Here is a 13,851-nt window from a genome sequence, read left to right as displayed (position 1 = left end):
ATATTTTCTCAAGAACCTTATAATTTTTAAAGTGACATCATATTCACTCATTTTTTAAACAGTTTTTAGCGCCTCCAAGCTAAAATAAGAATGAACTAAACGGAAAAAAAACCGGCTTATGTGTGTGTGTTTTCTTTTTTCTTATTTTGTTCTTTTTTTATTTAGTAGGAATATTGGGAATTAGAATTTTCAGGTAAGTGAAAAATTATTTATTCGGAGATTTCAGAATTTCAAAAATCAATTATGCTTTTTTCAGATTATTGCCGAAATGTTGGTTTTATATCCAAATAAATAATTTTTCACTTTACTGAAAATTGCACATTGTTTATGTAATTTACAAATCTAAAAGAAACGAATGATGTTTTATATAGCAGCGCCAACTACCTTGTCTAAGAAGTAAACAAAACTCAGTTTCAGATCTCCCATTTGAGTGTCACACCTTGCTTTGGCTTCTCTGAGTCGCATCTCTCAACGCTTCCCTGTTGCGATCTTCAGCAAACTGTAGTTAACAGTGCGTGCTTATAACAGTTACACGGTTTTATTGTATTTTTAGAAAGTACTTTGTTAAAGATATTATTTGATATTCGTTTTTTTATCCATCATGTCAAATAGAAAGAGAAAAAAATTAGGTGATGAAAACAGAACATTTAATGTAGAATAGGAGTTAGATTTTTTCTTTACTGCTGAGAAAGATAAAATGATGTGTCTGCACCTACGGCGCACCTTCCATGAGAGGCAAAAAAGAAGGATTCGTTGGTGTTAAAAAAGGAAAACTTAAACTTGGAAAAATTGATATCATTTCACTAAATTTTGGATCAGCAAAATCTTTGCGCAAAATCTACCATTTTGCAAGACACTCTGAGTAGAACCATTGCCATTGTCTACTATATTCGCTTAAATGCAATGCGTCCTAGTGAATTTCGGCAGATGCCCTCTTTAGATGAGGAAACGTATAGTGTTGACCTATCATACTACTGCAATGTTCGCTGGCTATCAACAGGTCAGGTTTTGATAAAAGTTTTGTCTTTACGACAAATTTTAAACTTTTATCAAGAACAAGGAAAACAATGTGATCTATCGGATGAAGTATTTCTCAGAAACCTTGCATTTTTATCTGATATGATGACAAAACAAAATATTTAAATATTTACCTGCAAGATCAAACGGGGTATATTTAAGAAATGTGGCAAAATATCCAAGCGTTTAGAAAAAAATTATCATTTTTGAAAACATTGCTTTGTCGATCGGAAATATATGCAGAACACTTCCCGGAGCTAGCTGAAATGTTAAATGAGCAGAACTGTGAAAATAAAATATTCGATGGATATCTAGGTGTCTTGGATTGTTTAATAGAAGAGTATACTAATAGATTTTCTGATTTTGACGAGCACACTCCTGCTATGAAACTGGCATTTGAACCACACTCAATAGATATATCCGAGGCTCATGCAGAACTACAAATGGAGTTAATTGATTTAGGGGAAGATAGTATCATCAAATCTCTTTTTAACGCTAAAAAGGATCCCCATAGAAATCTGGAAAAATGCTGTTGAATATCCATGCCTTCGAGAAGATGCTCGCCGTTTACTTTCCTGCTTCGGAAGTACCTACTGTTGCGAGACATTTTCTCTCATGTCAAAAATAAAAACAAATATAAGAACGCAAATTACAGATGCACATTTAGAGGATCAATTAAAGCTGTCTGTTACGAAGCTTGATCCAAATATACAATTACTGTCAAACAAAAAACAAAGCCAAATAAGTCACTAACTTAGTGAATAAAAAAATATTTTTTATTGTATTCTTTTATAATATTTTTATATTATTTCATATGTATATTATATTTAAAATTTTGTAGTATTATATTTTATTTTTTCTATATAATGCAATAAATTGTTAAATCTATAGAAAAACTGTAATAATTTCATAAAAGTCACTTTTTTAGGTCAATCAGCTTATGCGGCCTCTCTTATTGCTGCCTAATTTAAATGTGGCCTCTAATGGTAAAAAGGTTCCCCACCTCTGAACTATATAATAAAACTGATTTAAAGCAAAAAGTTTATTTTTAACATTGAGTTATTTACTGTAGAATCAAAATAATATATATATATATATATATATATATATATATATATATATATATATATATATATATAATATAAAATAATATATATTATATTATATAATATATCTGAATGCAAATGATAAAACGTTAGTCGATTGTTAAAATGTCATAAATGACAATAAATTCTTATATAAATAGAACCTAATTAATTTTGTTTGTCACTGTCACTATCTGTTATAATGTTATAATAAGGCATCCAACGAAAGTAAGTCATTATTTGAAGTACAAGTGGACGTGTGTGAATTGTGTGAAGTATCTAAATTTATATATTTATATATGGCTGTACACCCCTTGTAGGATTGAACCGTATGAAGCTTTCTAGATCCTTTTTGCGGGTTGATCAATCCTCATTGTGTATTCATTCCACTCTGTCACTAATTAATCTCCATGTGATTCTATCTTTGTTCTGCTTCTTTTCTTTCCTTTCCCCTCTCCTTCTATCTCCTGAATCCCATTGTAGCATTGAAAAGCTATTGTTTCTTTGCTAGCTCTTCACAGATGGCCTAGTCTTCTTATTATTTATTTCCTCTTTTATTTCATAATTCATATGTTTTCTGTATTCATTTTCATCAATCTTTATTGGTCCAAATATATATAAAAATATCTCTTTTCACAGAAAACAGGTTTTTATCAGAAAAATAAGATAAGTAGAATAGAATAGAATTTTTAGGCTTTTGTTATTTCTTAATATTTAAAACACTTTTATGCTTCTAATCTCATTTGTTAATCAATTCAGAATAATATTTTAAAATTTTTATTTTAGCGTCACTTGAAATCTGTTATCTATAGATATAACATTCGCTTTTTGACCGAATAGGAATTAGTTTTAACCTAAAACTCCGCCTTCTTTATTCGATCGCACATTCCATGATTAATTTTTCCAAATTTATAAATGATTGGATAACAAAATATTATTCGACAATCCACCATTACCAGATAAGCCAAAAACATGATAAGGATTCTTTTAATAAGCACCGCCTCCATCAATCAAACATTCAATGACAGCCGACATTCTTAGCTGTCAAAACAAAAAGTCGAGCAGCGCTTACTTCGACGTACTTGCAATTATATTTTTATCAGAATTTGTTTGATTGTTTGGAGAGACGTTTGAAACGGTTTCGATAATGGAGATAAAATGCCCCCAATAACTGATAATTTTTTTTCTATTTGGTTGCAGAATATTCCTGCCGCTGCGATAACGTTTTCTGTTATATGTATTTTTTCTGATACTAGGAACGTAATTAATTTATAGGTAAATATTTGTATAATAGAAAAGGTATGACGTTCTCCAATTTTAGATATGATACCAGGGCGGATCAACGAATCTGTAACTTTGTTGGAAACAAGTTTCATTATTTAATGTGCGTTTGACAACGATTGATAGCAGACTACCTCAATAGAATAATAAAAAGTGAGATTTTTGAGATATCATTGTTTGAGAAAAATAAATCACGCAAACTAAGGCTAAGATTAATAAATGGTGGAAAAAATGGTTTAGTGAATTCCGTTTTCGTACAGAAAATGCCGAACTTTCTAGTCGCCCAGTTGAGCTCTATATACAAGATATGTTGGAAGCCATAGGCACCTCACATAGTCCAGTGATTTTTTTCGTATTTTTCAGTCGCAATATTGACAGTTTTGAGCCGTTTCGTAATCGTGGATCTACCAATCCGACCAGAGATAAAAAACAGTGGATTTCTTGGAGTAAATCGGCGCCAAAGAAGGTCTAGATTTGTCAGCCATAAAGTCTAAGTCACCTTTTTTAGTGTTCTCAGAGAATACCTCAAAATAGTGCACATATGTAGTGTCCCCTTAGTAAAAATATATGATTCAAGATAGAAATTGCTCTTTATACACTCCTGCTACTAAGTGACTATTTATTCTTTCCAATCCTGAAGAAATATATTGACTCATAAGCACATATCTATTTTTTTTTGGAAAAGTTAAAAAAAATTGGATGGACTTTTGTATACTAAATAATTCAACAACATAAAATTCCCATTGGTTTACAATTAAATTAAATTTTCACAATTACAGTTTTATATGACTGACTGAATGAAAGTATAACGAAATGTAAACATTTCCGTCGTCTCATTCGATTCAATCGATTCCTGCATTCCTGTGAAAGCCAAGTTATGAATTCAAAGCTCAAAATACTCCTTTCAATTATGCGGACTCTGAGCATACTTGATACAATGATACAATGATCGTTTTCGTCCCAAGAAACTAAGTTAATGAAGACCTATTTCTGTACTAATCAAATTACTACTACTATATCAACTGATCTAAAGGAAAATATCACCACGAACTTGTATTCTCACTACAGCTTGACATAACCAACCAACCTGATGTGAGGAACCAGGGTTACTTCAGGCGGTTTCTTTTCATCATGATTGAATAAAAAAGAAATCATTGACAATCATTATAAAAAATGGTAAGGAATACTACAAAAAATGATTGATGATGAAAAATTTTTTGCAAAAATTAAATTCCAACAATAACAGTAAAAGGAATGTCATCTTTTCTTTCTTAACATCTTCATACACACTCAACCTACTCATTACTCAATATTTGTTCTGCCAAACGACCCTTGTGTTGGATAAATTTTTAAATTAACAGGAAAAATCATAAGCGTTTAGCGAATGCTGGAATGGTTCTATTTTTTCACACCATAATCCAATTGCAGTTTACATACAATTTTTTTGCATTTACGAGAAAACAATGAAATTTTTCCAGATTTTGGAAAAAAATCGAATTATCGAAGTGTGCTCTAAAGATAACTAGAAATGTATATAATTTTTTTATGTTTTAAGATAAAGAAATGGGTTCAGTGAATTAAAAAGCCTTCCGTACATTGCTGACGGTTCCTGTTGAAACGATTTCTCTTGAAAAATAATCTACCTCATATTGGTCAAGAAATCAACCCCTCTCAAAGTGGCTCAGTTGACTTCGGTCATCGTCAAACTATATTAGATGGTTAAAAAATACTAACACTTAATCACGAATTAGATAGAGAGAAGTGTAATTTTTTTTTAAACCCGGGCTTGACATTGTAATTTAATTGCTTCCTTAAGAAGTCAAAATAAAAAACTCTATGGAAATAATTAAAAAATATTATTAATAAAGGGTGGAACTTCACAATTTCTTTTTACTTAACTCTTTAAAATTTTGCGTCTTCAGTGCTGAAGACTAACCAGCCTATATAGGATTTTACGATGGGCCCAGTATAGGCCCAAACTTGGGCCAAGTATGTACAAACTGGCCCTAGCTTGGAAGCCATTATTGGCCCTGACTTGGTGGGACTCTGGGATGAAAACAAAGACCCTCGCTTGTATTGCAAGCCTAAACTAGGCCTGGTTGCCTAGATAAACCCAAGACTGATCTGCAGCCCTGTTCTGGTTGATTGTAAAAATAGATTTTTAATATATTAATAATAAAAGTATAGTTTTATGACAAATTTCTCTTAATGCACTCTACTAATTAATGTACATAAAAATATTAGTTTCATAATAACACATGTAAAAAAATGATACTATTGTCTTTTATGCAAAAAAAAATTATTACTTTTAATGTTAATATACCTATTATGGATAAGATATTAGAATGAAACTTTATATAGTTATTCGGAGTTATGCCAAGCCTGGCTGACTATAGGATGGCCGAGGTTGGGTTACATAGAGTTCAGCCAGTCTTGGCTGACTATAGAATGGCCAGGGCTAAGTTACCCATACTTCAACTAGGCTTGGGCCATTATTGGTCTACCAAGACCGGGTTTCCCAGCGTTGATACAAGCTAAGCCTCGTCGTTCAAGTCTGGGGGCTCCTACATGTGAGAAGATATGTCTACATGAGAATTGTAACTTTAATTATTTATTGATTTGCTAATAACCATTTAATACTTTTATGTGAAGATAAACAAAAAGTGATAATGAATTGTTTATTTTTTTGTAAAGCTACAGATACCCAGTACATTTAGAAGTTTATCAATTGAAAACGTACCAATATAAACCAATTTTATCCGACCACAAATCCTTAAATCCATTATATAAACATAAGATAAACAAAGATTATTTTTGATACACCAAAAGCAAGCTACTCCCATTATAATTTATAGATGGCACAGATGGCATTCTAATAAATTGGATATGAAACGTCTTTTTGGTATTCGTAAATAAAGATGTAGGCACTGATGGGACGAAAATATACTAAAGGATTTTAATTTCACGTCTCTTCAAGCTTTTGAAGTTCTCAATTAGTAAATAAAAACTTAAATCGCATTGGGTATTAACATGTTGATTTTATGTGAAGTTTATGAGCACTACAGACAAATACAAGGAAATAATGTTGTGTCAGTAGTAGGTGAAAGTTATCGCCTATTATTTGTCACCTTAATCAGAATTATTTCGACACATTTAAATTTATTAGATTATTATTTCGAAATACGAAACAAAACAGAATGCATACATAAACAAATAAATGTATTCATTTCTAGAAATTTTAGTTTATACCAGGTTCTGTCAAATGACTTTGTTATTCCAAATGAATCATTCTAATTGAGGTATTAGGCCTCGGTCTCCTATTAAATTCTATATGCGGCGTCTGACTTCATGTCGACATGTTTTGATCGAGGCCTGAACGCTAGGCACAGCGTCAACGGTCAATACATCTCATACGCCAACGACGACGCGTCGTTCACAACAGTAGTCGACAAATAGTGTGGTCGTGTGATATCAAATTAATTTAACTTCGACACAAGACGACTATATAAGAAAAAAAATTAGAGTAACCGAGGCACCGATTATTTATAATGAGGAAGAAAAAAAAATGTTTCCAGATTTTGATAATAAAATACTTAAAGAAACAATACTAAATTTATTGAATATTTTCATGTTATTCAAGAACAATTCAAACATCGTAGAACTTGTGCGGGAATATATAATAAAACTGCCATCAAAAAGGAATCCTAAGCCCATATCACCAGAAGAAAAACTTGTATGTCATTTTCATTGTATAATGCACAATAACATTGGACTTATTCAATTTTCTTTATCGAATTTCGACATTTTGTGCTGACGCCAGATACGACGTTTATGCTGCAATGGTTCGAAATAACTAGCCGCGGCGCAAAGCATTTATATGACGCCTAAGTGTACACACGCTAACGTCAGCGTGTGCAAGAGACCACAACAGTACATTTCTATAGTAAACATTGTGACGTGACGCTGTACGCAGCCGATGGCGTTTATAGGAGATCGTAGCCTTACATATTTGAAACGCACTTTGTGTATAAAGAAAGTTGATATGGTTATTCTACCATGTACTCGTATTATTCTGTTAAATATAGAGGTGAGACAGGTTAATAGCTTATAATTTTTTCACATGAAGATGATAATGAAAAGCTTAATTTACTGTTGCGGTTGTAACACAATGAGTTGCCTCAATCCCTTGATAGGACCTGCTTTGATTATACGTCTCACTCTTTATTATATTTTTCAACAATCAAATTCAACACAAGCTTCCTGTTTTATCCTGAGTTTATCCCATTGTTTTCTGAGAAACTTTTGAATTACTTATTAATTTATTTCTCATTCTCATTAAGTGTCAATTTTCCCATTTCTTCTTCTTTTCAGATATACATTGCTTAAAAGTCTTCTTCAACTACTTCGCATTCTATCATGTGCTTCAGTTTTTGTTGTCTTATGTATTTTCATATATTATAATAACTGATTTTTTTATCAAAATAAATAATAATTTTCAGTTTCCCCAAAAAATGCAGGCTCTAAACGCCCATGCAGTACTGGCAACACACGAGTCGCGTCTGAAACATTGCCGTGTTTGAGAAGCTGATTAAAAATTCTGGTGCTAAGCCCCGAAAAGTGCTTCAAAAACCGATTGGAAGATTTCGCGATTATTTTTCTTTCTTTTCGTTTAACATATAGATGGAAAAGTGCACAATGGTTGTTTTTCATTTCCTTTCTCGCTTATTATTTCCAGGTTCGAGGTGGATTTAGCCGGTATGTTCTGTTTATACATTTAATCGACCCTATGGGGTTGTATATTGGAGAGGAATCGGATAATATGGAAATAAGGAGATTTAACAATCACGTATTCTCAAACGATATGCGGCTTAAAAATGGATTCGAATGCTTGATACATTTTTAATATTCGTTATCACGTGTTAAACATTTTTCACGAGATACGGGAATATATAGAATTTAAATTATTTTTACTTATCGGATAGTATTGTTGAAAGCATTGAGCAGAGAAACACATTTTAAAAAGTTATGTCCATAATTTCTTTAATTCCTCCATATCTAGACCATTTTATATATTTTTGATGATCATTGGTCTAGATTTTAGGACTCTCTTAATGAATATATTATTATTTCAGGGAAAATATTTCTTAAGTTTGAGCTTAATATCGTGCTATATCAAAATTTAATCTGGCAATGACAATTCGCATAATTATATCAATCCATAGATTATATACCACATGAATATTATATCTTTATTTTTTTATCCTTAGTCACATTATAAAACAAAAATTATTTTTATACAAGGGTTGTCTTCTCAGTTTTTAAGGTTTATACGTTTTTGCATACGCTCAAACAAATTCTGGAAACATTTTTCCTATTCTTTAGCTGTTATAGTAGAAAAACGGTTTCGAAGGTCTTCAACACTTTCTTGAGGAGATGAAATCTGAAACATCTTTTGTTTGACAGTGGGTAGCAAGAAAAAGTTATTATTATTATAAACAGGGTGAATACACGACGTGCTTTGGGAGCTGGTGTGTGGAATCCATCTGAAACATTTTATCTTTCTCACATCTAAATATTCATGCATAATCGATTGTATTCTAGTCTTCTACATTTTTTGGCCGACCTTCTCGATATTCATCCCAGACGGACGCTCGACCATGATGAAATTCTACAAACCAATTATAAACAGTCTTCTATGATGCTTCGTTACCAAAAGTTACACGAAACAATTCTATGCATTGTTTTTTTAAAATTATAAAAAATAATCCAACATAAACCATCACGGGTGATTACCATTACCACAAATCTCCTTTTTTTGAACGTTCACTATCAACAAATAAATTTCCATATTGCTACTAATTTCGCAATTACAAATGTCAATGTTCACAAAAACAGTATTCTCACAACTCAATTTGAGACATTTTGAAAACAATTTGAAAGAGTGATCGTTCGATCTCTACTACAATAGATTGGAACGAAGCAGCAAGTTGAAACTTGTGACTCACGCATGCATAAAGATTTTTGTGAACGCACTCTATTTACTATATGAGGCCAAGAACTCATGGACCGTACTACGTATCCTCCGAAAATCAATACGCCTTAGAGACTCTCACAACTGCCTAGTCACATAGACGAGTTTTTCCTTCGAAGCTAAAAAGAAATCTTCCATAGTTGAGTCATAACTTCAATCACAATAATTCTACTGATTGCGCCAATTAAGTAGCGTAGATTTGAAAACACTTGAAAAAATTCATTTTCCATATAGGGGATTTATTACATAGATTAGAGTGGATAAAATAATGTGGCAAGATGGTTGTGAACTAAGAACATAAACATATTTGGGAAAAACTGTTCATATATTTCTTAAGCAAGTTTTACCTTTTCGTTCCCTTGTTCTAGTTCTGACAGCAGCGGCAAAAGGCAGTTGTGGATGGTCCATTGTCGATCCCGACATTCCATTGTGAGCATCTCGGAAATCTCCGGTTTCAGCCCAAACTATAACAAATTATAGACAATTTATAATAAAATTTGAATATTCTCGGAACGAGATTTGTATAACGAAATAAAAGTTTTTATTAATATGGGATTTAAATTTGTGTTAATGTATTTTTTTATTACCAAACAATCCTCCATTCCAAGCCGTCTAAAATGGTTAATTTCATTTACCTATGTGAAGTACTATTAATAATTCATCATTTGGAATGAAATGGAACTGATATCCAGGGAAAAATTTATTCACAAATATATCATTAATATGATTAAAGTGGCACAAATTCTAGAAGAGGAACTAGAACATTAATCAATTAATACTACACAAGATATTTAAAAGTTTATTTATCTCTTCAGTTGATCTTTACATTGCGATGTTTGGACTCAACAATACTCTCTATAGTTGAGGGATGGATCTGTTATAGATCAAGAACGCTTCATCGAAGTAGGTCATCTTTATAAGCGAATTTTGGACAAAAATCAACAATAAAACTATTTGATGATCATTTATCAACTCTACGTTTTTCCTTTTTTTGTTTCGTCGTTTTTGTGTTCACACTGCTTCAACGTTTTCGAAACTGTTCTAAATAGTTCCAACTTAACGGAGATTTGTTTCATGCAATTCTTCTCATCACATTCCCTCTTTCAACCTAGTACCTGTCCAAGATCGTTTCCCAATTATTCTGCCAAGTTCTCAAATTGTGGTTTTTTCCAGTAGCTGTCTTGTTTCAGTTTGTTATTTTTACTTCTCCAAAATGTGTTATTTGGAAGAAAAAACGCTTGGAAAACATTCAATATTCCCAAGAAAACATTAAAATCGTTGTCTCGAAAATACTTTCCTTTATTATTTTTTGAACAGTTTATAAAGAGTAACGTTTTTTTAGTCCGCAGTCGATTATATTTTTAGCCACCTACTTTATTGCCACCGATTCACAACTATCATCCCAGAAGCCACGGAATGTTTGTTCAAGTTCAGAAATTAGTGGGGCCTATAACTCACTGTCCTTCTCTCACATTAATTGGCGTTAACTGCCTTGTCATTTGTGCTAAACGATTTTTGAGTTTAACATGTGCTTCCAGAAAATTAGGACTCAACAACTACCTTGTATTCGTTCTTTAAAAGATCGTTTAATTTATTGCTAACAGAAGTTCGGAATAATTTATTAGATTTTTTGGTATTAAGGATGATATACGAGGAATATTCCAATGTTTGAAAAAATGTATAAAAGTTTTACTATGCACAAAATTATCTCTAATAAAAATTGTAAGTAAAATCATTGATTTGTTTTCTATTATATTATTGACAGTTCTCCACGTGTATCAACTTTTTTATTATTAAAACCATAATTCTTTGTTTATCATTCATAACTTCTTGTTATGGTTCTCAATTGTATTGAAATATTCTATAGCTTTTTTTAATACTAATGATTTTTTACAAAATTATTATTATGACAGCCATTAACACCTTTGCAGTTATAGAAAGTTAGCTGGTATTAACTCTATGGATATTAATTTAGAAAAGTCCAATAAAAAACAAAGTAACAAAATCCAATTAACATTTATCTGAAAATTAAACTAAGTGATATTTTTCTTGCCTCGTTTTTTGTATTTTTTTAGTTTCTAGTAGTGTGATACTTTTCTAGAATTTTCGAATTATTGTATACTGATTTAGGCTATGAATTTTGTCATACAAATATTTGGTGTGACCGCTATTATTTTTGATGTCTCAATATTGATCCTCATTCTATTTTCTTTTATGTTTCACTACGCTATTGTAATATAACGGTATTTTTTTCATTCTACATACAATTTTCGAAGACGAGATCGCACTATTCATACAAATACATATTTAAATGTAGAAACAAATACACAGCGACAATGACTATATTTATCTCCATATACATGTGTATACATTAAAGGCACGAGGATGTCATTGTTACTTTTTATTTACTTCAAAAAAAGGATCTGAATAAATATAATTTTTGGGAGAAACACGGTTTTCCTCAAATACAACATGTTTGTTCTTTTTAATAAACATTGTAAAAGACGAACGTCTACTTACACAAATATTGTTATTTAAATAATAGTTTTATAACAGGCTGTTATAAAATTAAGATACGTATCTGATGATATGGAGACAACCTCCAGTTTTTTTCATATTATAATGCATCGTTATACTGCAGTTTTCTATTGGTTTTAAAACAATATTGATGATCAATCTCATCTATATATGTGCAAAACGTTGGGCTAAAATAAGTTCGTTACACGAATTGCTAAAAGTTAATTCATCTGCTAGATGTAAATAATATAAATGATAAAAAACGACAAAACTAGATATAATAGTAGATAACTGTAGAATCTGTGATCTTCGATACAGCTCTCAATTTTCAATATCGATACAATATGAAACATAATCAGTTCCATGTGGTCTCGCGTTATTATCAACAGAAATAAATCGAGAGCCTATAGCAGCAGCGATTCTTGCCTAGGCCATAATTGTATCTACTTCAAAGAGGTTAATTTACTAGACAGGTCGTCGATACAATGAATTTATCAATATTCTTTCCTGAGTACAATCTGAAAACAATCCCTAAAGATATTCATCGGTGAAGCATTCTAGCACTCATTGTTGGTGTTAGTGTTCTACCGCTAAAGATTTTTACGAACTGTAAAGTCCAAGTAACAATAATCAACAACGGTTGTTACTCTGGGTGTTTCGACAATAGTTTAAGTTTCTTAGAACCTATCGAGCATACTCAAAATGACACTTCGAGGCGTAGCTAGTCAATTTGCAACATCCGTCTGTGTTGAGCCCGCTTCGAGTATTTCAATAACTCGAAAATATTATTCGATGGTTAATTCTCTTAGTAGCTTGTTAAAATCAACTAATATCTTCATAACTTTTTATTTGAAGACATTAGCATTCATGAACACATGGTGGTCACCTGTACGAGAAGATTCAAAAGTTGATAAACCACCTTTAATAAAAATAAAACTGTTTGAACTGGCGACGTGTGTTAATATCAGTCTGCGCTCCTTTCCTGATGGTGGTTTTGAATCAGTAGATAAATTATTTGGAAAAGCCTGTCTTCTACTTCTAACAGTTTCATATTGCCAAAATTTATTTGCTGTATGCTTCTTGTTGATTCATGTTTCATCTAAATAAAAAATATTTCTTCTTTGGTTAATCATTTCTTTTATAGTCGTCAAGTTATTTCGTTTCCATACTACAATATTGCCCCTTTTCATTGAACTTCACTCTCTGAAATGGTTTTTCCAACGATAACCTTTTTCTCTAAAAAAAAGCCATTCATTCAGTTCAGGATATTCTAACCGTGACAATCTTCTGTCCGAAGTTCTTTTCTAAAGAAGAACGCATATACTTTCCTTCGAAGTCTTTCTTTCAATTTCTATTTGAAATTTTGGTTTTCTTGGAGCTTTATGTGATGTTTGAAAGTCACAACATTTTTCTGTAAATCGTAACTAAGCGTACTACTATTTTCCATTTCCATTTTTTCCAGAATCACACTGGAATTCACAATAGACTGCACCTTGCAAGTTGCAACTAAACTAAACTATTAAAAGTACACAATTTCTACCTCCTTACGTAATGGAAAAACCTAAAATCGCAATTTCGGTAAAATTTATTATGAAGAGATTTTTGGAATTAAAATTAAACAAAAATTCCCACCTTTTTTGGCAAATAGGTACTAATTGAAGAAAATCTTATGTTACGGTTATGTAAACTTTAATACAAAAGGCTTTTGGCCCGTCAAACCTTTATCTATTGTTGTGTACAGCTTATGGTTGTAAAATACCAATGAAAGACCGAAAACTTTATTAGCTCAGGTACATTTATGAAAAATTTAGGAAATATTTAGATGATTCTTTAGTAATATTTAATATGGCCGTATTTGTAAGTTTTGTATTATAAATGAGGTTTTATTACTCTCCCGTATATAAAAACGGACTACAGTTG

General features: G+C 31.5%; 1 protein-coding gene across 1 annotated transcript in view; it reads right to left on the bottom strand.

Annotated features, from left to right (window-relative positions):
• LOC130451477 (pituitary homeobox homolog Ptx1) overlaps positions 1 to 13,851 on the bottom strand; it is a 71,111-nt gene that overhangs the window by 28,325 nt on the left and 28,935 nt on the right. The window contains exon 3 of the mRNA XM_056790509.1: positions 9,762 to 9,878. Within this exon, the coding sequence (XP_056646487.1) occupies positions 9,762 to 9,878 (117 nt within the window). The remainder of the gene's footprint in view (positions 1 to 9,761; positions 9,879 to 13,851) is intronic.

The sequence above is a fragment of the Diorhabda sublineata genome, chromosome X, assembly GCF_026230105.1.
Source record: "Diorhabda sublineata isolate icDioSubl1.1 chromosome X, icDioSubl1.1, whole genome shotgun sequence".
In the NCBI taxonomy this organism is placed as follows: Eukaryota; Metazoa; Arthropoda; class Insecta; order Coleoptera; family Chrysomelidae; genus Diorhabda; species Diorhabda sublineata.
This window is presented reverse-complemented; position numbering and strand designations above follow the sequence as displayed.